The sequence below is a fragment of the Pleurodeles waltl genome, chromosome 4_1 (genome assembly GCF_031143425.1).
Source record: "Pleurodeles waltl isolate 20211129_DDA chromosome 4_1, aPleWal1.hap1.20221129, whole genome shotgun sequence".
Classification (NCBI taxonomy): Eukaryota; Metazoa; Chordata; class Amphibia; order Caudata; family Salamandridae; genus Pleurodeles; species Pleurodeles waltl.
In genome coordinates this window covers 471458957-471486292 of record NC_090442.1, presented here as the reverse complement: position 1 = coordinate 471486292, position 27336 = coordinate 471458957, and the positions used below count along the sequence as shown (strand labels likewise).

The window sequence follows — 27336 nt, the reverse complement described above, 5'->3', positions numbered from 1 at the left end:
ACTAATCCACCATTAATTCCTCTTGGGTTCCAGAGTAGCATGCTACTCGCCGAATAGCATTTCGATGCCAAGTCAGGGGTAGTAAGCACTATATAAATACTATTACAATTACAATGTATTCATGTTTTGTTTTGAGCGGTTTCATGTTGTTGGCACTAGGCCTATCCACGCAAGTGTTGTACCATTTTAATCAGAAGGCATGTGGGGGTATGGACTAGTAGGATATTTATTATTACCAATTGGATTTCACTACATTTGTTTCTTCCAAAGGTAATCCGGTGTGTAAGAAAGAAGACATTTTGAAAAATACTTTTTAAATCATATGCTAGTACCGGTACCCACACATTTAGAAATACACAAATAACCACTGCTCCTAAACTCCATATCTTGTGCCCATATAAGAAATACATTGGTTTCCTTGATATCCATGTTTCACTCTATATGTCACTGTATGAATTTACCTATACTCAGTACACAATGAAAAACCATTTTATGGTGCAGCTCAGTTGTTGGCTATGGGTAACTTGAGTTCTTGAAAAGCCTACAAACCCTACATATCACCACAACCAGAGGGCCTAGCGGTCATAATGGTATATTGGTTTTGTAAAATAGACATTTTTACAAAAGGTTACAGATGAAAACATTGTCATACATGGCTGTTTGTCTCCCTACTCATTTTCAGTATTTCTTTATTTCTACAGTACGTTTCTTTGGGAAAACCTTGAGGAATCTACACATAGGGTCCTTTGTTGTATTTGGAATTGTGTCTACTAGTCAGAAATCTATAACTTTTGTGGATCACCAATGGGTTTCACAGTGGTTTCACCACCAACTGGAAGTAGGTCGAAAGCACAAAAATGGGCACAGAAAAATGGGCTACCTCCTTGAAAAATGTAAATTCTCTTGGAGAAAAATTTGCTTTTTATTATTCAGATCTGTATGTTCATGAAAACTAGGAAAACAGTGACTTTAGCACAACAAACCATTCGTTGATGCCATTTTTATGGAAAATACTGACATTTTTATCCGTAGTACATTTTTCCTATTTTTCCCTAAAAATTAAAAATGTAGCTACATTTTGGCTATTTTCTTGTTCCCCTCCAGAAGAATCCACACACCAGGGTACCTTTAGAATTACCAGGATGTTGGAAAAAAAGGACACAAATATGGCACGGACAGCTTATGTGGGCAAAAAGGTACAGAGGCCTAAGAACAAACTACCCCAAATAGCCAAAAAAAAGCGTAGCACTGGGTGAATAAAAGGCCTAGCAGTGAAAGGTCAGTGGTCCCTGACTAATAATTAAAAGTAAATAAAGGCAGAAAAGTAATGTTACAAATGAATGCCTATGATTTTGTTAAAGTCCTATATAGTGTCAAGTCCAGAACTTTGCAGACTCCTAAAACAAATGGCTGGTATTTCTGCCTTGGAAAGGTGGCAATCCTAGTTCAAATCTGGATAAAATCTTTCCATCTTAGTGAGCACACTACATCCATCGATGCCTAAAGCATGCAGTTTAAAAAAAAATATACTATTGCATCACTGAGGCCTGACTTGAACAGAAGGGAGCAAGCTTATATCAACATTTTAGAAATGGAGGAATGTATTTACCTCATTGACTTCTGCCAGAGATTTCAATAAAAATAATTCCATTTAATTAATAACTTGTATGAGTGAAATGAAGTCCTAACCAAATGTTGCATTTTCAATGTGCATTTATCTTTCTAAACCTTGCATGACCCACACTTTTGCACGGCCTTTCATTACTCAAACTTCCTGTACTAACACAGAAAGTTATATTCTTCTGTTCTTTATAACCACTTGACCCTCATTGGAAGCTTAAAACTTGCTAAACTAATCTTAAACTTGCTTCTTTATGAAAAGGTTCCAAATGTGAAGAGATGTGTGAACGAAGGTGATTTATTATGATTATGCCTAAAACTTACATGAGTATTCTTTTCTTCAGAAACTGTGGCTGAGGACATTGATTGTTTCCAAAATGTATCTTATGTTTAGAACTCTCTTTGTTTAAACATGCCATCTCAAAAGAAACTGTTTCTGTCTCATGCTGTTCTTGTTCACTGATTGGCTGAGCTAATACTTTATCTGAAGAAAATGGTAACATCTGCATGTTACTGTATTTTCATATAAAAGTGTCCCAGTCAAAAAACTGTGAGAAATCGCTCAGAGTGAACTTGCTCACAGATTTCTCAAACTTGCTCTCTCTTGCAAAGAGGCTGATACTTTACTCTTTATGGGTTTGATAGCTTCACTTGTGTATTAATGTTTATAGTTTATTTGCCTTGCTTGTCTCAAACAGCGCCCATTAGGTACTCTAAGAGTTGCAGAGATTTTATATATTTAGAATCATTCTGCGCCACGAATTCTATTAAAGCAAAGAAGTCAGACAACTTCAGGCGGGAGACAGCCAAACTAAAGGCATGTGTGGCTTCAAAAATCATAAGTCTCTAGCCTGAATAGGGTTGGTACACATGGTATTGCCCCTCATGAAGGTTTCATTTACTCCAGCCACAAAGAACTTGCAGTGCTCAGTTCACGGATCTGCGTTGGAGAAAGGTGACTGTGGGCCTTCTTCAACAGCGAGCACACTGCAAATCATCGCTCAAGGGTTCTTCTCGCTTTGCGGGCTCCTCTCGGACCCCGGCGCTGCCGCACACCGTACAGCGAGGCGAGGCAGCTGGAGCTGGAGCAGGCGCACTCGTGCCGCGTGACGTCGACGCGTTGTTGGCCCGTCGCGCGGCCCCGCCCTCTCAGCACTCTGGTCGCGCGGCGCACGCTAGCATGGGTTAGGGCACAGCAGCCCGCGAGCGGTGGCGGCACTGGCGCTTAGGGTCAGCGGAATGGGGGTTTGAGCAGCGGCTCTACCCTGCAGCACGGAGGACGGCAGTGTCTGGAGGGGGCGCAGCGCTCACATACTGGTTGGATTTGCTCCTCAGCGTGGCTGCGGGAATCGGCAGCTGGTCACCGGAGCAAGAGAGCAGAGATGATCGCGGAGCTGCTGTGCAGCGCCTTGGGGCTCGCCCTCTACCTCAACACGCTGGGCGCAGACTTCTGCTATGATGACAGGTGAGTTCTGGCACAGGCAACCCGCGCAGAGGTGCACCCTGCGACCGGACAAGGCTCTGACCTGACTGCCGAAGGGCAGCTTTCAGCATCATCGGTGATGCACATCTGCGGGCTCATCCTACCTCTGCACTGGCCGCATCCCGAGTCTGGCTGATCTGCAGCCCCTCTCTTGATCGGACAGCGGCATTTCATGGTGATTTTTTTTGTTTTATCCCAGCGCTCCCTGAAGTCGCACGGGTGGCTACAGATCTCCCTGAATGCATTCGGATGTGTATAATGTCACCAAGTGTTAGGGTAAATCGGCGTGCAAGTAGGGAAATACCCCGAAACCACCTATGGACCAATAGACAGTTTCCTAAACTTGCATCGTTTACTAAGAAACAAGAGGTCTTCTTCGTGAGGTAGTTTAACTTTTTACCGTCATTAGGAGACTTTTTTTAATTGAGCTTAGCCCTCGGCAATCCTAATTTTCTTTTTTAATTCACTTTGTCCTCCACTAAAATGTACACGTCTGTAAAAGAAGGACACATTAAGTGTATGAGCATTACTGTATCCCAAAACTACCATGGAAATTTCTGCTTTATAAAGTAAATTGGCTTCACTAAATTATAATTTTTTTAACGATTTTTTTTCATAGTTTTTGTCAAAAAAAATTCCTAATTTAGTTGATAATGAACGAAAAGTGATCGCGAGGCAGACAATATAGATGGAGAGGTTCTGTGTATAGAGATGAGTTAGGAGCTACTCCCTCCGTCATAGATCATCGTTGTTATTCCCTCTGTATGCTACCTTCACAGTGGAGCCTGCTCTTTAGTGAAGTTCTGAGTAACATTTTCAGTCACATAAGGAACGTGGGCTCCATTGGGACTCCATAATATGTGTCTAGTCCAATGTACACCGCTGCACGGCTCGATTGCCAAAGTGCATGGAGATCGGTCACTGTTTCAAAGCTGGGCGTACTTCCCTAACATGAACCAGACACACCAGAATTATAGATGGAAGCTAAGAAAGCTGAAGACTAAGCAAGGTCTGGGCGTTTCAAATGATTAGGTGGATGAGCGGAAAGGCCTAGTGGTACTTCTCTGTTCTCTACGCCTTTACATTTCTAAACAAAGATCCTCTAACTCAAAGGAAAAGCAAGTCTTCTCAGTTTGTAGGGCTATGAGAATAACTTAGCACTTTGTGGCATGTTAAGTTGATCGTTTCCATAAAGCAGTCAATTAAGTGTGTTTTCCTATTTACGTAGCAGGTTGGTCATCTTTGCTATGTTCCCAATTGCAAACATTTTAAAAATGAGTGAGGTCCAATGAAGACCTGGAACCCGTTAACCTCCATTGATATTCGCTTTACTATTCAAACTCATGGAGGAGCATCGACTTCTAACATTATAAGGTCCCTTCGTAGATCTGCATTAAACATTTTATTGGGAACTGCACTGTCACTAATGTAGTGATGCTATTGTGGACAACTGCGCCGTCGCTCTCTAGGCAGTGGGGAGTTGTTATGTAGGACTACAGTTTTAGTATGTGAGGGGGCCCTGCCTTTATCCCAGTGAATGGAGGGGCATGGGAGAGATCCTAGAAACGTGTCCAATAGGGCAGACAGTAGAGGGTAGTGGCTAGTGTACAGCAGTCTACTGTTGCAAATATTGTCTTTGTCAAGCTGCTTTACGTGGCAAAAAGTGAACTCTAATTGAGACTTAAGCAAAATGCCACTTTGGGTGTGTGTTTCTTTCTTACCAAATGTGATATTGCACATGCACAGATTGTCCAGTTGTATATATTATTTTCTTTAAAACAGTCTACGTTGACAAGGTTTCTATTTTGCGTCAACTGTCTGCTTTAAAAAAAAAAATGTAGTGCTATTTTGGCTATCAGTGCTTTGAGTTGGCAGCATGGTACACAACACCCTAACTAAGGAGACCTGCTCCTTCGCGTCTTCCTAGAAAGGACTCTTGACACCCCTGCGGCATTCTCACTATTTTTATTTTCACTGTACAAGGGCGACCAGATTTCAGAATCCATTAGCAAAATCAGAATCGCATGTTCGTCACTTGCAAGTAACATAGCGTCTGTCTCCGCTGTTCCTCACGAGAGCTCATCCGTTCACAAAAGCCTGTTCCATCGGGTGTGCGTGGAAGCAGCGCCTTCTTTGCGCAGTACTCCTTCAGGTGCAAGCTCTGTATGTTTGACTTAAACCTGTCTAAGCCCTTTCCAATATCCGTGCGCTGGGGTCTGCTTCATGTGACGGTGCAAGTTTGTTTTTAAATTATTATTCAGAGTTTTGGTAGAGCAAGCTTTGCAAATCCATAACGCCTGTTGAGTTTTTCGAGCCATTGACATACATTTTAAAATACTGAAAATGTACATGAGTAAATGTCTTCTTGTTTACCGTGGAAGTAATTGGTTTCACAGATATGTAGGGCAGTGTTGTTGCCAAGCCAGAATTCATTGTTTGTGGAATTTGAAGACGCCCCCCTCTGCCCCACAGTGTCCTCGTATTGCATTTAGTTTCACTTCCGTTGTGCACTAAGCCCGGAATTGTCAAAGTAACAGATTTCTGTGAAACGAGACCATATTCTTCCTGTCTCCCAGCCTGACACAGCCCGGTGTGCCACCGTGCCCAAACTCATGTGGAAGTCTGTTGTTCATTAGCGACAAACCCAATTTGCGCCTTTTCCAGTGACTTAATCTCATCATAATTAAAGCTGATGCATAATTAAATATGTATCGGAGGGGAAGAGCACGCCTGACTGGGCCTATTGACGCTCCCGCCGTGTTATGTGCTCCGTTGGAGCCGAGCCGCCCTGAAGAGTGAGCAGAGATTTTCATGACGTCCCCCCACCGGCCCCTCTGTGCTTTGGTGCCGGAACGCATCCCCTGGGTGGGCATCAGCTGGCGCTCGGGAGGCACTGAAACTGGCTACCGTGTGTAGAAGACGCCAGTGCCTGCGCTGTACATCAGAGCAGCGAAGCAACACGGTCCCAAAGCAGTCTTTCCTCATTCTTTATTTGGACAGGTGGACCTATAAAACGTTTTACAACTCGGGGGTAAAATAATAGTTGTAAAAGTCACCGATACATATTTGTAGGAAGTTGAGCCTCATTGATTTTGTCAGGAAGTGTGGTAAACTGCACACGCTGGATACAGAAATCACAGAGAGACATGGGAGGGCAAACGTCAAATAGACTTCCGGTAAGCACCAAGGATTGGCACTGTGGGTGAAATAACGCATTGGAGTTCTTAAATTAATCTCCTAATGTATCAATTACATGGACAAAAACTGAAAATCGGCTCTGAAGCACCTAAGAGAAAGGCACACAGATTAGTAGAACTTGCAGATAGGCCATTTCCCAAGACAAACAACTATCTTTTCAAAAAGTCAATTTGTTCTTGGGCTTGAAGCCATCTGTATTCCCTTGTAGTCGATGTGGACTACCGATGTGGAGATCAATGCTCCTCAGTTCTGACTTTGTCAAGATTTACTTTGTGAACCTTGAGTTGTGGTTGCCAGAAGGACCATCTTGCGGTTTAAATTACCAAATATCTCCACTTGATACCTCCACAAGCAGCCTTGGAGCTTCCCTGTATGTCAGTAACACTGGGAGGCTATTGCTCATAGGTGATGCTTGTTTAACTCGTCGTCTTGCTCACTGATCCACACTCTGACGCACACATGTACTTTCTCCTTCCCCTTTAGCAACCTGCTGAATAAATAATACGACAAGACACTGGAGACTGAGTTACGGAACTATTGTTCAGTACAAAGCGGAGAGCGCTTGATTATGTGACACTTTTATTTAAACACGTTGATGGGCCCTGACCTGGTGGATTGGCATGGTATACAAGATTGTCGAGGGCAGCTGTACAGAGACTTGCTGTGAATGAATGTGATAAAAAAATATATAATGTAATTGGGAACCAGATGCTCTCCTGCAAGGATTTGGATGATTTCTCAACATATGTGCCTCCCAAAGGCTGGAAAGCCTGGTGTTCAGACCATCTCATGTCAGGAGTTGTATACCTGATATGTGAGTGCTTATTCCCAGACCACCCAGCGGCAGTGCTCTTTTAAGAGGCCTGCTGTTCTCTCAAATGGCCGAATTACCTTTGCTGGGGACATTTTTTCCCATCAGTATTCATTTTTGCCATTGTTCATCATTAGGTCATCGTGATGTGCCACGGTATTTTCATGTCTGTGTTTTATGGTGACATTGATTCAAAAATGGACTTAGTGTTGTTTTTGATTTGTTATTCAAGCCAACATGGTTATCAGCGGCTCAATTTGTGGAGTACTGTCTAATGTGGATGTATTATGTCGTAGTATTTTGAGTTCAGATCTGATAGCTAAAGAGTGATAGTTTGTCATAGAACACACTAACCTCCCTATTGGTGGCACAGCAAACTTTTTAAAACATTTTTTTTTTAATGATTTGAAGTTTCATCATCTGCGGAAAGTGCCCCCGTAAGTGAAACTCGTCAGAGATTTTATGCATGTCCCTTCTGCAAGTGGCACCGTCGTTTTGACTTATCACTCAGGCACATCACACTTGGAAAAACAGCTTTTGTTTTGAGAGAAACCAAAGCTACAAATTACCTGTAATCCCATGAAATGTTTTCTCGTAAAATTATCATGACCAGGGAATGAGCAGAGGCATCTGGAGGGTAGATATTTTGTCTCCGGAGAGAACTTTGTTTTTGTCCTGTTTCTCCCTTGCCTGTACGGAATATGCTGGAAGCTCTGTATTTTAATGTAAACATAGCCAACTAATGTCTACTCTAATATAGGCTGACTGCTGTGGTTGAAATGGAATGGATATATGTGCCATTATGTCATTGTCAGTTGATCATAGAATTCGCGAATGCCCGCCATTTGGGCATCTTCCTAACCCTTTCCACCCACATTATTATATGAAGTGAGCTGAGTTCAGGCAGTGCATTGATAATGTTACAAATACGAGGAATCTGTGAAAACAAAAGAAACACCTTTTTTTTTTTTTTTTTCAATCAATATAAAATGGCACAAATGCATCGGGGGCCCACATTTTGGAATGTTTTTCATTTTTTTCCAGTGCTGTGTGTCTATTTTGTCTTTGAGTGAAATCTTCCTTTGGGATGTTTTCATTTAGTCCTGCCTTATTGTTTTATGTAAGTGAAGCAGGTGTGGGATCTTTAGTTTGGATTCCAGCATATGCACTGCAAAGTATGACAACAGACAGGTGGCACACACTGAATTAAAACCGCTCTTTTGATGAAAAACGTAAATAATGCATGAGATATTAATTTATGGGAAGGGCAAAGATCGAGTATCGTTTAACATATTACTATCGGGTGGTGCGATTGACAGTCTCTTGACTGCGTTTTATTTCTTAAAGTGCCATCGAATAGTTAGTGTACTTGGGGCTCCATCTTTTTCCGGTTTTGATGCAGTGTTTGCACCAGTGGGCCATTTGAAGTAATACGGAGACCTACGTTTCATGACAGACCACATGTTGCAGACTTTAGGCCCTGAAATATATTTCTAATGACATTTCGGCTTCCATTATTTTTCTTCCACTTGGTTTCCGGACAGAGCAATGTTTAATACATTAAACTCCTTGTACGTAACACCACCATGATGAAAATCTAGAATATAATTTGCAAAGTTGATTGCAGATAGGAAGTTTCACACACCCTTTGATATACTGGATCATGGGGTGTGTGTGTGTGTGTGTGTGTGTGTGTGTATATATATATATATATACACATACACATACACATACATATACATATATATATAATAATAATTACATGTGGTGCGGCTGTCTCAAGAAAGGAACTTTGGAGGGGAATGTTATATATTTATGAAACGCTCAATGGGTGACTTATTAGATAATATGTTGCGCTCCATATCCTCCATTGTGTTGGTTACATTGCTGCCTTAAGCTAGGAATGTATTTCCCAATAAGACACGTATTTTCTGGGTGTCATGGGACAGTTTAATGTCGGTCGGTGGCAGTCCTGTACAAACATAGAAGGTGGGTGAACTAGTAAATACCCATAGAGAGCTCTGTGTGCAAGCTGAGTGGCACAGTCCCACGCAGTCTCTCATCGTTCTCAGGTCGATAACATGAAAAACATCGATGTAGGTAATGACACTGGCCGTCAGTAAGTAGATTGTTCCATACGAGTGTGAGTCGATTAAATATTAATAAACATTTGCTATATTACCGCTAAAACCCATTATTTAGACGCATATCCAATCTTTGTTTAACTTTTCCAGTTGACATTACTGTGTGTGGTGGTTGAGGTAGTCATTTTTTTTTTTTTTATAAAAGAATACTGAAGGCATTTTACTGTTTGGCCGCAACGCTACCCTCCCATTAACATAGAGAAACTGACCTAGAGTTGGACTTCATTCGGGTGTTAGACCAAGAATGAATGAATAAATGGATGCCCTGTCGATGTAAGTTTGTCACCCGGCACCTGCTTGCCTGATGTACTTTCTAGCGAAGAACATGCTAAAAACACACATCTCCGATTGTGACCTGCTTTGACAAAAGATGGCGCTGGGAAGGATTTAGTGCGTGGGTTGCGTAAGGTCACGGTGACACTCCGAGCACTCCCCATTCGCAGCTTACTTCAAATATTTACTCTTCTGCTCCCAGATGGTTGAGCCTGCACGTGTAATGATAGCATTAGGAAAGCCCTTCGACCTCTCTGACCTGCTAACAGAAGCCCGTTCGCGGATTGCCAACACCACGCTAACTTTCTTTCCGAGTATAGACCTTACTCTGTGCAGCCTGGGAAGCTTTAGTCCTTATCAGTGTTGACAAATTATTCTGATTATTTTGGCTTGTATTTATAGGGACCGTTTGGGTTTGTTTTCGATAAAACTTTGCTGCCAAATTAACACCTGCCAATACAGAATGTTGTTTTGAAATGGCTACATTAGTTTGAGATGTGCTTATTTTCTTTACTATTGTTGCGAAAGTAAAACGTTGGTCTTGTAAATATTGCTTTTTCTTTGAAACTTTTCAAAACGCTTCAACTCGGGCTGTTTTTTTTTATCTTTACTTAGTATATGTCAGTCGATTTCATTTAATCCATAAGTAACTGTTCGCCATTCTCTATTGGGGACAGTCCTAGGTTTGCTGTCACCTATCCAGTAATTCTTTTGGATTTTCTAACATGTTTTTGGGGTACGACTTTGTGAAATAACGGTTACCTAAATATTCTACGTTCCACATTGGTTTGATTGCCTGGAAAGGCCTGTACTCTGTTATGGTTTTATTCAGCGCTGCGTCTCCGAACTGTGGTTACCAGATGACCTCACTGAAGGGGCCATCTTGTGTTTCCGTTTCCTTTGCCGAACGGTGGTGATTTGTTTTTTATAATTTAGCTTTTTGATCTTGTTTTTAAATGGACAATGAAAAGGCTGTCTAACATATTTTAAATCATAGGCAACTGCTGAAATCTTCAACGAATTGAAAGTAGGCCACGCGTCCAACGCAATAGCTTGGAGATTGTATGAGATAATCCCGCAAGTGACCCAAATGCGCGCTGTGGTTTATATATAACTGCAGGAAAATTATCTGCCATCTGCTTCTTAGTAGGTGTATGTGCCTGCTGTCTTTGTGCTGGGCTGTTACATTTGTCATGTTCTCTTTTTTTTACAATCGTTGTTAATGTGTCTCTGGGGCGAATGAGTAATCTTGGTTGCCATATATACTTAAGAAGACTTTTAAAATTCCTGCCAGAGCGGGACATCTTTTTCAGTTTTTTTTTTTTCTTCAATTCGTTGTAAACAATCACTTTTTTTTTTTTTTGAAATCGTGACGAAAGGACCATTGGAAAATGGAAGAACGGACGAATCTCAAACCAGTTTAACGTCCTGAGTTAATGTGCATTACAAAATAGACAAAAACGACTTATGATTACAACGACTTCAACTAAAACACTTCATAGCAAATATTATTTCTATTCTCTGATTTATGTGTTTGTGTGTGTCACCTTATAGTTATGGTGAAGCTACGCCTCGGTGCTTTGTGGGTCACGGTTGCAGTGGCGGTGCGTGGCGCAAGCAGTGTGCTAAGTGACTGGTTTGGAAGCAGGTGGTAGGCTACCATGCATAAGCTCTCTGGGTGAGGTGGGGGTACATTCTTCGTGTGCTTTCCAAAATTAGGCCTTTGAAAATGAAGAGAAATAAAACTGATAGTTCTTTCTGGTAGTTTTTATAAAATTGCCATTTGTTTGATATCGGCGTGTCTTGAGCTACCTCATGGGTCACATGCAGGCTACTGATTGGGTCCAGCAGGGTAGACCAATCCCTGTCTCTTCATGGGGGTCATGGAAGGAGCGCTGTACAGTGGGCTAATCCCGCCTGTTGTTTGGGCGCGTGCAGGCCTCTTAGTTTGTGGTGAATGCTAGAATATTTTGATTCGTATGAACAAAAGGCACAGCTTCTGTAGATTGTAGCACAGTCCCACTCAGTAGCTATTCTGCTATTCTGATTACTCCGATCCTTTGAGCAAGTGATATGTATAATGGGAAGGCGATGTGGGCCAAACATACCATTGTGGGAATTGTTTGCATTCATACTGTACATTGTTGCCACATACTTTGCTAGCCAGTATTACAAACTTAGAGGTGAGGTTCATATCCATGAGGTTTATTTGGCTTAAAAACACCAGTTAGAAGCACCTGGATATGGCCAGACTATGTTATAAAGCACCTATAACAAAAACGATATAATTTACATTCTGACATGAAAATAATGTTGACCAGAAAGCACGGTTACTGTTTCATTTGAAGGCAACTCGCCTGTTGTGTTTTCGTGCTTAGGATGAGAATCCACGCCCTCACCTTCTCAGCTTCAGCATTCATTTGTCAGGGTGGGCAGCTGTTTCCCCTGCCTGTTCAAAGCATCTCATATTGCTGTTTCTTTGGTGATTTTATGTCAAAGTCATAGTTGTAGCTGCTCTCCTTTGGTAGTTGTGGTGGGGTGGGGAATGATCTGGAGTTTTTTTTTTTTTCTTTTTTCTTTTTCTTTATTATTATTTTTTTTTTTATTAAACTCGTTTTGAGGTGCCATCCACAAACTGGAACATGGCCCACAGTTAAGGTATCAAAATTATTTGGAGTTGTATTGCGATTTGGCCATGTTCCTGGTTTAGGTAGTCCTGTATTATTGTTGATCAGACATTTAGGAATGTTCCTGTAACTCTGGAGGGCCCTTCACTTCTTAGTTTTACATGTATGCATATGTGCAGAAGCTCTTAGATATATAATATAATAATATGGTACCCATTGTTTTGTAGGTGCCTGACTGTGCTTGACCGACCACGCCTCGCGGCATGGGGTTACTTGTTCGTATTATCCAAAACGAGCTACATGTAAAGAGTTTGAGGCCTTAGCTAATTAACTTGATAGCTCTCGCATCAGCACTGGTTCTTCAAAGATAAAATCTATGTGTAAACCAATGGTGGTCTAGAACTGAGATCTCAGATCTTGTTCTTCTCTACAGTTTAACCATATTTAAAAAAAACGAAATCACTTGGTAGAACAATTCCAGAATGCAGCTGTTATAATGGTCCGTCGTCTTCCAGTGATTATTATTTTCTCTGGTTTTCCATCATATTATGATTGACTTTGCAGAGGTTTGAGGACCAGAGATAGCATTTTTCTAGAATGACTTTTTAGTGCCATTTCTAACAACTCTACCTGTAACTGGCATTTGAGATGGCTGAGTGCTTGAGAGGAAGTAGGGAACGTTACCCTAAATACGGTTGTTTTACAATGTAAATGTTCAACTGGCAATAACCTTTATTGTTTCTAATCAAGCAGACAAGGAATATACACCACACACCGTATGACAAATGAAGGGGTCAGTTCCACTGTGTGACTGCTGCATATTATGGATGCTGGTGCAGAGTGAAACATGCCCTTAGGGGGCTTGCTGACAGCCTTTTTAAAGGGGAACAGCGTGTCCCATGGAGCCCTGAGACATCCTCTGCAGACGAATGCAGTCACTCACTGCACCTGCCTGCAGAGGGATCTCTAACCCTTTGTTAAATTGCATGCAGCTTGCCGCCTGCATTATGAAACATGAAGCTGTTTTAAAGCAACCGCTCCATGTTACCCGAGTACGCTGCCCTCGAGGACAGCACATTTTATCATAATAGGGTGCACTGTCCCTGTTTGTGCCTGTTATACCTACCTGTTTAAATGTGCACCATGGCACAAACAAGGACAGTGCTCCTTAACAGTAATAGGTTCATGTGAGAAATTGGGTTGTTGGTTGACTGGGGTGTGAGCCCTGGTCAAGCATTAGCCACAATTCCTTGCAGGGTGAACCACAGAAAGTTACTAATTTAACCTGTGGTTAACTCTGGGTAGCTGGGCACAAAAAGCAATCAGGCTAAACTTAGAGGCAATGTGCTAAGTATTTATGCAGTACACAAATAACACTGTAAAAACACAACACAATAAAATAGAAAAATAAAGACCATTTTAATAAATTTGACACCAAACCATTAAAATAAAATACAGGGAGTGCAGAATTATTAGGCAAATGAGTATTTTGACCACATCATCCTCTTTATGCATGTTGTCTTACTCCAAGCTGTATAGGCTCGAAAGCCTACTACCAATTAAGCATATTAGGTGATGTGCATCTCTGTAATGAGAAGGGGTGTGGTCTAATGACATCAACACCCTATATCAGGTGTGCATAATTATTAGGCAACTTCCTTTCCTTTGGCAAAATGGGTCAAAAGAAGGACTTAACAGGCTCAGAAAAGTCAAAAATAGTGAGATATCTTGCAGAGGGATGCAGCACTCTTAAAATTGCAAAGCTTCTGAAGCGTGATCATCGAACAATCAAGCGTTTCATTCAAAATAGTCAACAGGGTCGCAAGAAGCGTGTGGAAAAACCAAGGCGCAAAATAACTGCCCATGAACTGAGAAAAGTCAAGCGTGCAGCTGCCACGATGCCACTTGCCACCAGTTTGGCCATATTTCAGAGCTGCAACATCACTGGAGTGCCCAAAAGCACAAGGTGTGCAATACTCCGAGACATGGCCAAGGTAAGAAAGGCTGAAAGACGACCACCACTGAACAAGACACACAAGCTGAAACGTCAAGACTGGGCCAAGAAATATCTCAAGACTGATTTTTCTAAGGTTTTATGGACTGATGAAATGAGAGTGAGTCTTGATGGGCCAGATGGATGGGCCCGTGGCTGGATTGGTAAAGGGCAGAGAGCTCCAGTCCGACTCAGACGCCAGCAAGGTGGAGGTGGAGTACTGGTTTGGGCTGGTATCATCAAAGATGAGCTTGTGGGGCCTTTTCGGGTTGAGGATGGAGTCAAGCTCAACTCCCAGTCCTACTGCCAGTTCCTGGAAGACACCTTCTTCAAGCAGTGGTACAGGAAGAAGTCTGCATCCTTCAAGAAAAACATGATTTTCATGCAGGACAATGCTCCATCACACGCGTCCAAGTACTCCACAGCGTGGCTGGCAAGAAAGGGTATAAAAGAAGGAAATCTAATGACATGGACTCCTTGTTCACCTGATCTGAACCCCATTGAGAACCTGTGGTCCATCATCAAATGTGAGATTTACAAGGAGGGATAACAGTACACCTCTCTGAACAGTGTCTGGGAGGCTGTGGTTGCTACTGCACGCAATGTTGATGGTGAACAGATCAAAACACTGACAGAATCCATGGATGGCAGGCTTTTGAGTGTCCTTGCAAAGAAAGGTGGCTATATTGGTCACTGATTTGTTTTTGTTTTGTTTTTGAATGTCAGAAATGTATATTTGTGAATGTTGAGATGTTATATTGGTTTCACTGGTAATAATAAATAATTGAAATGGGTATATATTTGTTTTTTGTTAAGTTGCCTAATAATTATGCACAGTAATAGTCACCTGCACACACAGATATCCCCCTAACATAGCTAAAACTAAAAACAAACTAAAAACTACTTCCAAAAATATTCAGCTTTGATATTAATGAGTTTTTTGGGTTCATTGAGAACATGGTTGTTGTTCAATAATAAAATTAATCCTCAAAAATACAACTTGCCTAATAATTCTGCACTCCCTGTAAGTACAACCAGAGTTATGAATTTTAAATGTTTAAAGTTCAAAATAGGGCTTAAAAACAAATAAAGTGCCAACCAGGGACATCTGGTTGAGTTAGACTGGGACAAAGTCAAAAGGTAAGGCCCACCACGATGGACCGCGGGTCGGATACACAAAGTGGATTAGGCCCGGTCAGCACTTATCTTCGGACTTAAAACATTTGTGAAGAAAACGTTTCTTAGAAGGTATAAGTTAGCGGGGCAAGGCTACAGGAGTGTTCAATGAGGGAGCAATGTTGTCGGATAGCTGTGGAGCGAAGCCACAGTGAAGATTTTTACTGTCCGAAATAGCTGTTGAGATGGAAGTTGAAAATCCCCAGTGGGACGAGTTAGAAGGTTGTAGCCCAAGTCATTTCCCCAGGGCCGGATACCCCTTTCGTTGGAGCAACTGAAGAGGATTTGCTGTTGCGAAGAAGAACGTAGCGGGAGAAGCTGCAAAGTCAGTCCGACTGGCGATGCACCTCAGGTGGGGATAGGTGAGCAGGTTGGTCCCGGCCTCCTCCTGGGTAATCAAATGACTTTTGAACTAAATTTTGTCCAAGTCCTCACTTGTAAAAATGGGTCATCTAGGCACCTTTAACACCAAACCCAAGGGTCCAGGAGTGGGGGCTGACCTCTTAGGGGTTCAGGACTCACACAGGCTGGGTCCAGGTGTAGATTTAAGATGAGAGCCTGTTACATCCCAGTGGCTCAGAACAGGAGACCAGCGGAACTAGCCTTTGAAGTTACTTCTGAAGTCCCGGGTGCAGGTGGTGATGCAGGGTTCTACAGCAGGGCTGGCCTCTGAAGGTTTTAAGCAGGCTCCATGCAGCAAAACAGTCCTTCCAGGTACAGCAGCAGTCTGGCATAGTGCACAGCTGGTCTCAGCAGTATCAGTCCTCTGAGAGTCTTTCTGCAGTTCCAGGAGAGAACTGAAGAGTGGGCCTGAGATACCGGCTTCTAGAACTTTCCAGAAGGGTTCTCTGAAGTTCCAGGAATTTCCTGCCTCCCCTGCCATGGCTCCCTGCTGGTTCCACTGAGAATGCAGGGTCATTAAGCCTACTGTGTGGGGGCAGAGCCCGTCCTATTCAGCTGCAAGTGGGGCTGTGCTTAGCACCCCCCTCACCCTTTAATCAAGTCAGTTAATGGCCCAGAGCTTTATCTGTTTGGGGGTGAATTCACAAAGTCTCGACTGTCAGTTACATCCAGTCGTGTGACCCAAGGCAGGCTCCAGGCACAGGGGGCTAAGGGCAGGAGAATGCCAACTTTATAAAAATGGCATTTTCAAACTTGATGATAAATATGACTTTACCATTAAAGAGGGTTTATCGTTATGTGTTCATAGGTACCAAAAATGACATATCTACCACCTCTGGTTAAGGAATTTCAACTTCCTTATTTTAATAAGGAATCCCTAATGTTACCCTTTGGGTGGGATAGGCCTCTCGGTAGTGAGAAAACAACTTTGGGAGTTTTTCGCAACTAGGACATGTAAAACTAAAAAGTACATGTCCCACCTTTTAATTACACAGCACTCTGCCCTATGGGCTATCTAGGGCCTACCTTAGGGGTGACTTATATGTAATAAAAGGGGTGTTTAAGTAAAGATGGCAGTGGTACACTGCCTTTAGGCTGCAGTGGCTGGCCAGAGACACGTTTTAAGGTGCTACTTAAGTGAGTGGCACAAATAATGCTGCACGCCCACTGGTAGCATTTAATTTGCAGGCCGTGGTTAGATGGTATACAACTCTAAAAGGGACTTGCATATAAATTAAATGTGCCAGTCAGGCATATGCCAATCAAACCGTGTTTAGGAGAGTTAGCATGTGCACTTTAGAACTGGTTAGCACTGGTGAAGTACAAAGTCCTAGGGCCAACAGAGCAAAAATGCAGGAAAAAGTAGGTGGAGGAAGGTAAAAGGTTTGGGTTGACCCTTTAGAGAGGGCTATTTCCAATAGTTCACATATTTAGATTTAGCACGTCAATCTGTATTGGTACCCTGAACTCTTCACTGCAGACCACTGGAAAAAATATATTGTCTTCTACAGTGGGTGTATTAGAATGTCTTGCCTATGCTGATTGCAATACTGTCAGTATTTTTAGAGGGCACTGTACTTGCATTCAAGGAGGGCTGGACCCGCAAGTAAGTAGTTTTCCAGTGTAAACCAAAATCTTCTCCTGAGGTTAATTTTGCATGGTTCATATGTTCATTGCCAGTAAGATTAGTTAGTAGATTAGTACACCTTCTTTAAAAATATGTGGGCAAGCTATAGCTTACAAGAGAATAAACTCAGCATTTCATCTTTCTGAAGTCAATAATGGCACCCTACTTAGTGGCACTAACAGTAATAGTTGGAGCTGGATTAAGCTTTGGTAATCAAGCTGAATGTAAACATGCAGTTCTCATTTCCATGTTTTTCATACAGAAGTGTGTGTGTGTGTGTGTGTGTGTGTGTGTGTATATATTATATGTGCGTTTGGTTTACTTCAAACATCCACCTATTCCGTTTTGTATCTCTTGTTCATCAGGCAGCTCAACGCAGTAGATGCAACACATTTTTTAACTGAGCCATATGTTTTTCAGCGCAGACGCCTGCACTGCTCTTCAGGAGATCCGTGTTGCACCAGCATGAGAGAGGCCATATTAATACATAGGGCACACTTCTTTTCCGGCAAATTACTACTGCTGCAAAAAAAGAAACCACACACCCCCCTGTTCATGAGTCTACGGCTTTCACTATTTATCCAGTGCCACTCGAGTCCGCTCCTAAATGTTTTCTTTAAATATCGAAAGCAGCTTAATTAAAGGGAGCTTAATAAAATAAATTAAACGAGTACGTAGCTACCACATCTGGCCTTTGCATATGGTGTATTTTCCTAATGTTTTTCTTGTTCGGCCGTTTGCTCGAGCAAGACTGTTTTTTTGAGCCGGTAGAGGGCGCACTACTACTTGTTCAGATACGATTGGAAATCTGACAACGCTTTAAAATGTTGTAAATCCTTTTAGCTGATTGGATTAAGAAAGTGTTTTTCCTCACGGCACTACAGACTATGAATAGAAATGTTTAACGTGTAACGAGAGTAGTTTTACATGTTTAATTACTTATTGATTCAGAATATTTAATCTGTCGGATAAAATATATTGTATGTTATCTTCTCACGGTACAACATTGCGCAACACGAGGACAATATGCATGAAGAGCCGTTGATGTGTTTTTCTGCATAGGCATTCTCCTACTGGTGGAAAGTTAACACTGTTGTTAAATCCCATAGTTTACCTATTTAACTGTGGAGATGCTTTTCCTAGTATTTTTTTTGCCCGAATCCGCCTCATTTGCATTGATCTTTAATACTTGCCTGCTTTGTGTATAGAGAGGTAAATGAGGGGTACCCAGGATAGCACACCTGGCCTTTCCTTGGCCTATCTGGGCCTGCACCTTACTGCCTACCATTGGTCTTGGTGAACACGAAGGTGGCTACAGGAACAAAGTGAATATAGCTCCTACATCTCTCACTGTGTTCTACAGTTTGCTATACTTGCCTTTCGCCCTGCTCCGCATCAGAAAAAAGGAGGCTACTGAGGGGCAAAGGCTGGGATAATGAATCAGTCTTGCGATTTTATTGGGTTAGAGGGTACATGATGTCACTTCCACTATCCAGCAGTTGCCAGCACATTTGCGTGTCACAAATGTGCTTTGTAGTGTTTTTTCAAAGCTCTCCCAAAAGGTATATAGTTTGTCTTGCAAAATATACCTATACCCTAAATACACATTTTCCAGAGAGTTGACATGTGTAAGGGTTATTCGTGCGTGTTGTCATACATTTTTAACTAATGCATGGATTTTTCTTTGATATTGAAAAGTGAATGCTGATGTTTCCAGTACATTAGACTATACGTTTTTATTAGGTTGTAAGGAATTGGTTTGTTTGCATTTGTAGCAGAAATACACGTAGCACAACAGGAGATGCAACTTGTTGGTTGCACACCAAATGAAAGATAACTAAAGAAATAAAGATGATTTTTTTTGTACGTCAAGTAAATCGTAGATAAAATGGGGAAGGAAATCAGTGTCTTGATATTTTAAAATGTATTTTTTTTTTTTTTAGTAAGGTGCAGGGTGGCTTATTTTCTGTATTGTTTGTAGTGTAGGGACTAGATCAAAATAAGACTGATTGGGAGACATGGCCCATGGAAAGATAAGTAAGTTCGAATCGGTATTATGACAGGGATTCCATTAGATCTTGTTTTGCTTGGGGATATGGAAGTCCAGATTGACTCTAGCTTTAAGAATGTGTCGGCAAACAATTGTTATGCTGGTAAATAACCTGACACGAAGCCAAGGCTCCATGTCTCTACTTTGGAATTCGAAAATACTTGTGTAGGAAATATTATCCTGGCGCTCATTGTTTCCCAGCTGCAAAGGTTGGAGGTCCAGTAATGTAGAGGGCTGGAATTTTATCCTTATTTCAGGAAGTGCAGTTGGGGTACCGAGGTCAAGTTCTTTACACACCACATTGGAGTCAGATGAAGCTTAATTGGTTTTCAAGACGCAAAGCCTCTGCACCCCGTTGCCTCAAGAAAAAATGAGCACAGTGCTAGCGTAATAGAGTCTGTGTGCAAGGGTAGAAGTCACATTCACTTAAACGCTCACTTGTTGCAGACACCTCCTTCGTAGGCTCCTTTTCTGACCGGCTCCTTGGGCTCTGAATTGCTTCTGGTGTTTGTCACTCCTGGAATCACATTTTAAAAACTTTAAGTCGAGCATGCCTTCTGACGTTTTGAAACGGGGCCGTCCTGTACCGAAAGTGTGTCTTTAGCAGATTGCAGGGTATTTCGTAATGTCTCATCTCCAGCCACACATGGTTTGCTTCTCCATCAGTGAGTTACGTTCTGAAGACTAAGCATGGGAGCGCTAGAGCTCATCAGAGTACCAGCACTTAAGGCCACCCGCCATCCATGCTAGACTCTTGTTATATTCTGAGCACTAGTCATGGAAGGGCTGGAGGTCTTCAGTTTACCAGCACTTAAGGCCACCCGCCATCCATGCTCGACTCTGTTATATTCTGAGCTGTAGTCATGGAAGGGCCGGAGGTCTTCAGAGTGCAGCACTTAAGGCCACCCACCATCCATGCTTGACTCTGTTATATTCTGAGCACTAGTCATGGAAGGGCCGGAGGTCTTCAGAGTGCAGCACTTAAGGCCACCCACCATCCATGCTTGACTCTGTTATATTCTGGGCACTAGTCATGGAAGGACCGGAGGTCTTCAGTTTACCAGCACTTAAGGCCACCCGCCATCCATGCTCGACTCCGTTATATTCTGAGCACTAGTCATGGAAGGGCCGGGGGTCTTCAGAGTACAGCACTTAACAAGGCCACCAGCCGCCCATGCTAGACTCCGTACTGGCATTGCTTCTGCAAATCAAGCTAAGAATACAAACTTAATTTTAGCTTCCAAATTCGAGTTCCTTCATATTTACAGAGTGTTTTTTTTTAAGTGTTCAATTTTATTTTTACGTTTGTGTAATTTATACATTTGTTTAAATTATTACATTTTCTAACCCCTCTGAGTAGGCAACCAGAGGTCTCAGACTCCAGGTTAAGAATCGCTGATATAAGTGCATGCTTTTGTCTGTGTCTGTTAAATGGCCAAAAAACCGATGGTGAATACCGTTAATGCAAATGTGTCTGTTCTAAATATGAAGAAATCTGGTTGTTAAGAATTAAATATTTAGCTGCCCTTCGACTTTTCCTGGTTAGAGTGGAAAATTTCCAAACATAAAGGAGAACGAGGAAATATTAGAACGGCGAAAAATGAGAGACTATATGCAAGCTTCATAGCAGTTTTGGTGCAGAGGGATAAGTGTGTCTATGTTGTTGGGGGCGCATGCTTTGAAGAGGCACATGCTTAGGAAATTTAGTTCTGGGTTGATGTCCCTTTTTTTTTTGTTCTTCTGATTTTGTTAATCTCGTGGGTGTTTTGGCACACTTAAAAACCTTCTTGCCCTGAAAGACATTAATAGAAATACTTAACTGTTACTGTAGAACATTGTTTTTCATCTGAAATAGGCCTGTTACCACATAGGACACCATTAAATGTCATAAACAACTAGAGCAGAGCTAAAGTTTTCTGTAGTCGTGTATCCTGATGTAAAAGTGTTCCATGGACTTTTTTGAATCTCAAGTTAATATCTTAACCATGAGCATAGAAAGAAAAACTCCAGCGTCCATAAAACAAATTATGTTCAGGATTTTTGTGGATAGTCCTCACCAAGAAGGTTTCTTTCTGAATTGCAGAGGGTTTGAACATTTTGGATGTCAGTGGGGACTGTGTTCCTTTCTTTGGGTAAGTAGACCGGAAAGTCTTGCACTGTGACCTTTTCATTCTGCCATTTCTTCAGTTGTATCCCGGCAGTGACCTGTACATTAAATGCTATCCACTGAAAGCAGCTGTCTGTCTTGAAGTGATGAAACAGTTAAAAATCTGTCCCAATTGATGTACAAAATAAAATATTCAAAGGTTATTTTCTTAAGGGGTGGGTCTTGGAAAATGTAACAATTTATTATTGTAAAATCCTTGACCTACCTGCAGCCTCTGATGGCATTCTAATGGGAAAGCTGACCTAAGTAGGGTTGGGTTCGATCCACTGCAATCTTTCCCCCGCCCCGCCTTCATCTTTGTCCTGTGACATCTGTATACCCTTGCATTGGAATACAAGTGCACCAGCTTTGACTTAAGATGAACACTGAGGCCATCCAGATCACTCACCTCTGTGAAAAATGGACCTGAGGAATAAATCACAAAGTTTTTCAACCATGTATTATACTGAATAAAAAAGATTCTACCTCTGACCTCATGTCTCTAAAGCTGTCATTTTATTATGTATAAGTCAAGGCTAAATCACTTACTTTATTACCAAGATTCAGTACAGAAAATGATGAATCTAGTTATGCTCTTTGAAACTAATTTAAACTTCTCATTTCAACAGCATTCCAATAATAGTATTGTTGTTAGGCACCAGCAGAAAACTGCACGTGCTCTTTAAACCCATACATCTCCTCCAAGTCTGCTGGGGTGAAGTCCACTGGCGTAGCACTGAGTAGAGCCCTGGTAGTGGCGTGCCTTGACTATCACAAAGTATTCTGCAGCAAATTCTCCAGGTAAAAAACATCTTCAAAGGATTGGTGAAAGTGCCATCTTAAAGTGCCTTAACTAGAAAAAATGCAAAAATTCCAAGTCCGTCTTCAAGCTAACTCATTGGCTCTCAGGGAAGTCTATGATTACATTCTAGTCTTGTTCATTATGTGTAAACCTGCTGGAGAAGTGGCCCAGAGTCTGATCCGAGATTTGAGACACAATGCTGATGTTCAGTTTTTTTTCCTACGTATTTGTGAAGCATATAGTATTAAGTGTATGTAGTATCACCACGCAATTGGTTTCTCAGTCTCAATCTCGCAAAGGATTCAGAATACAGCTACAATATCTTAACATGGTGTCAGTGTACTGGTCCAGATCACAGTAGGGTAGAGAAGGATATACCATTAGGAGTCCACCATCAGGGCCTGCTTTTCCCTGTTTCCTCATTCAAACACCACTGCCTAAAGATCCACTCCCAGAGTTCGCTGGATAAAACGTGCTTGAGGAACAGAAAATGATTACATCAATAGCCCACCCTCCAGTACTACTTCTTCACAGTTTCCCTCTTTTATCCCCTTCTACCCTATCTTGGTCTGCTCGTCTTGAATGGATAGGATTGGTCCCGTTAGCTCACGATGGCCAGGTCCTGTACCTATGTGTTCCTAAGCCATTAACTGTCAAAATCCTTTTCCGTTCCGGGGATGTGGAGTTTAATCAAATATCTACTTGTCCATGAGACAGGTTGCTTCATAAATCTACTTGTCCTGTAAAAAAAAAAACTTGTCCCTTTGAGCCTACGTATTGCGGTGATACATTATGGCAGCAATCTCATTATGTAAGAAGTCTAATAATAGCCTCTCAAAGTATGCCAGGGCTCATACCATAGTAGGGTTTGAATTCTAGCAATTCCCTCTTTTTGCCACCTTTTCACAGATCTACATACTGGGACTGGAGGTAGAGTTAAGGAATAGTTCTGGGGTTGGAATGTTCTTTGGAGTCTGTGCAAACCTACTAACTTGCATGTTTTAGGTGTTTTCACCAGATTTTCTCTAACCTTTTCCCATACTGAGAAAGGTTGGAAATTTACTCCTGACAAGGACAGAAGTAAAACTTCTTCTGAGATTGGGGGAAAAAAGTGGAGGGAAAGTGAACCTGTACATGCTCAAATGTTCACATGAGCAAATCTACACATGCATATGTGCACATCCAAAAATGCAGTTCACAAATATTTTCTATGAGAATGATTTCCTGGCCTACTTTTGTAAATTATTGTGAATTCATGAAACCTGTAAATCTGCACTAACGCAAGACTATAAATTACATGAGCACTTTTGTGACTTGGGCCTCTAATTAGAGTTTGAGTTAACCAAAACCTTTTGTTTTTATTATAATTCTGTTTCTATCAATGTATGGACTGGCTTCATTGTGAGTGGCATTATTCTGCTCTTTCAAAAGGAGCATTCCAGCACACAAAGTAGTTTTGTGAGTGCTAGAGACCATGGTTGCAATGTGTTAAAAAAAAAAAAATGGAACCAAAAAATAATAGAGCTTTTTTGCCAATGTTTGTTAGAACCGCGAGGCTCTGGCAGCTCCCACAACAAAGTTTTACGAAAACCATGTCAAAACAAGGCACACTTTGACAAAACCAAAACGCTGACCACCAATGCCAGACCTGTTGACTTTGTCAATGATTGTTTTTCATGTTTTCCATAATCTTGTTGAAGCTGGTTGCACTGATTTCCCATTATAAATATTTTATGGGAATACTAGCATGCATTAGCACATTTTAGTAGATGATACTTCAAAGAAATGATACCTAAAACTTCACAATAGTCTAGCTAAACTTTTTTCCCTAGCTGGATTTTTGTGGACATTTAATTTAAAAGCAAAGACTCATAATACTGCTTTCAAGCTTCTGGAAATATTTGCATCTTATCAGAGAGCATTTTGTGAGCATTGTAGGTGCCCTCATATTGTTAAACTTTGCAAAGGTGTGTACACATTTTTATACTGCGACCACTGTCCGTAGTGCCGTCTGAGCTTGCAACATTTCCCTAGGATTTGTATTAATGAACCATAAATACAAGTATGTACACAAATAATATTTTAACTGCAGACACAATACCCTTTCTTCATCTGCACTGTAAACTGGCAGCCAAAGGGTTGGTGCTGCAGGGGGTTGAGCCTACTTGTCTGGAGGACAAGGTAAACATAAAAACTATTTGTCCTTGACCCTTACGTAATAAGTCCTGGGAGTCGGGTTATAGTAATTCCATACCCCTGCACCTTACAACCCCATTTCCCACATATGGAGGCCCATCATTTCCCTTTTACTTCTATTCTCACTATGCGATGTGCAGTGGTAGTGCCCTTTGTGCAGCCCGTTCCATGCCCTGTTTACTCTAGTGGTTCAGCAATGGAGAACCCAAGACCCATCTGCCCTGCAACTGTGGACGCTTCTGGAAGTCTGTTCACTGCAGCTTCTGACATTCTTCCTGAAGTGAGATGGCTTGCTCTCCCAACCTGCTGTCAGGATGTCACTGTTGGTTCCCTCAGCCATCTTTAACTCACTCACCTAATGGCAAGTGATAACCACACAAGGTACTGACACTTCCATGTCTTCTCCCATTCTGAAGCAGCTCGGTTCCCAAGAAACCTGACAACCAAACCGATCAAACAATAATTTACCTTAGGATAACTGTCCTTGGCCACACCGACCATTGTAGGCTTTGCACTGTTATATAGCTTCTATTTTCTTTTCTCTCCTTTGAACAAAAACCCTCCAGTGTTTGCTACCAGGGGGGCTCCTCCATTAGGGCATCACATTGTTTATTATCCTTTTCTTTGAAATGGACGGGGCCACAGGGGTGACGTGCACTTAGGGGGAGTGCACAGCACTTCCCCCTCACTGTGCATGTATGTTTGGCCGGCCTTCTTGAGCTGGCCAAACACACATGCGCACAGGGCTCTCTCCAGCCCAGCAACACTGTTGCTGGGTTGGACAGAGCCTGCACAGGCTCTCAGTCGGCCTAGGAGCACCCTGGTTAGGCGCTCCCAGACAATCTGAAGCATCAGGATTGGTCGCAGGGCAGGCTGGGAACCTGTGCCTGCAGCACCAGTGAGACGGGAGGAGGCAGAGGAGCTGCATGACAGAGGAGGTACGTTTTTTTTTTTTTTTTTTTTTTGTTTCCCCCCCCTCTTAATTTTTTTATTTCATTTTTATTCCGGACCCCTCCCCGCACCTTTTGCACCCTGCGAACTGCCATTGGTTGCTACAGTTGGCCCTACTAATCCACAGTGCCTCAATTGGCACACATACATTATGAAGCATCTGAAAAGCAACATGCCTTCAAATTACCTTTGACATTATTAAAAACCATTTAGCGTTCATGGTTTTGGTGAGAAGAATATGAAGCGAAAATGTAGTTGCTGTGATGGTCTTCTGTTTCAAGATAAATCGGACAAGAATTCGTGGCCATTTAATAATAGAAGTATTATAAAATTCCTGGTGTATGATGGTAAATCAGTGCACGTAGAAGTCCGTCTGCATAGTGAGTGCGTGCATTTTATAGTTGAAATTGACATTTTTCTGATCTTGTGTAACAACACTTAACATGTCTATGGCCACGATGGAAAAAATACGTATTGCAGTATTTTTTTCTCTTTATTTTTTGTATACAAGAGCATTTTTTGGACTTTCTCCGTTCTCGGTAGTGGGGGAGGTATGATGTTTGACACACCAGTTTAGCAGCTCCGGGTCTGATTCCGAGTCCATGACCCCCTGCTCACAGAGGCTTGCTGTTTCATTTCACAGGAGACGAGGCTCTCTGTGCAACGCCCTCTGTCTTCAGCAGCTGGCCTCATGCATATGCTAATCAGGCTGTTTGTTGTGGGCTGCAGCCCTGCACTTGGGATTCAGGCCGCAATTTGTTGCCTTTTCGAGTGTTAAAAGAGAGAAAAGGAACTCTGTTGACAAAATGCGATGCAGGATGTGTGGGAAAAGGTCACACTTCCTTCCCTGGAGGCTGGTGATGTTGCAGATGTGTTTATAAATCCGGTTCTCCTTTATTGAAAAGGATGTGAGCGACTCCGCCTTGGCTTTGCTGTCTCTTTTCCATTTGCTTTGTAATGCTAGCCTGGCCACGGGAGGACAGAGGGCGCGAGCGCACGCATGCGCAGCAGGGGCTGAAGGGCGACGCGTGATTGTAAACCCTACCGAAGCCTCTACTCTTGATTACAATGAGCATCGTGGTGCCTTTTTGTGGGTCCCTATAGGCCTCCTGAAGAACAGTGCCCCTATATCGATGAAACTGTGTTCTCTTTGACAATCAGTAGAACGCCTCCTGAACGCTATTTGGACAACTGGCTGCTTAAGGAGTGTTTGACGACTTTAGCAAAGGTTTTGTCCAGAAGTGTGTTGCACCCTCCCATGTTACCCCGGTGTGCTAAAAAATACTCTAGTTTTTTGCACTATTTACATTTAAATTTAGAACTGGATGTGCTTGGTATATGTTAAACCCATTACTCACATATTTTAGGTGCCAGATTGTCTTTAATGCTTCCGACAGGCTTACCGTAACGGCACAGCACCAAATGTACAGGCTGGCGGTGCCCAGTGAGAGTTGTGGCTGAGCCAGGCTTCGCTTTCTGCTTGATTAAGTAATCAGGCTCCCTGATTAATGTGGATACGGTGGGGTTTGGTTTTATGCGCCATTGACCAGAACTCCCTCATCATTGACATGGGCCTGCTAGCGGCAGCATCCCCTTCTCCCCCTTTCAATTTCAGAATTGGCCAACATTTCACCCTCTGTCCCGTAAAGGAAGAAATCACAGTGCCGCTTGCCACACCACTTCGCAAACTGTCACTGGACCTTGCAGAATGTATTTGCGCCTTAGCATTGTATTGGAAAGACATTACGAAGGTGCCACCAACTTTTAAATTGGGCACAAAAATAAAGAAAGGACCACTGTGCTCATTACTGTTTCATTGCAGTAGATGTTTCCTGTG

The 27336-nt window shown here is 42.2% G+C and overlaps 1 protein-coding gene across 1 annotated transcript in view; it reads left to right on the top strand.

The window, feature by feature from the left end:
- The first annotated feature begins 2779 nt into the window (after window positions 1–2779).
- The window catches only part of TMTC2 (transmembrane O-mannosyltransferase targeting cadherins 2), a 585628-nt gene continuing 561071 nt past the window's right edge, over window positions 2780–27336 (top strand). The window contains exon 1 of the mRNA XM_069228756.1: window positions 2780–3085. Coding sequence (XP_069084857.1) covers window positions 3003–3085 — 83 coding nt within the window. The 5' untranslated portion in view covers window positions 2780–3002. The remainder of the gene's footprint in view (window positions 3086–27336) is intronic.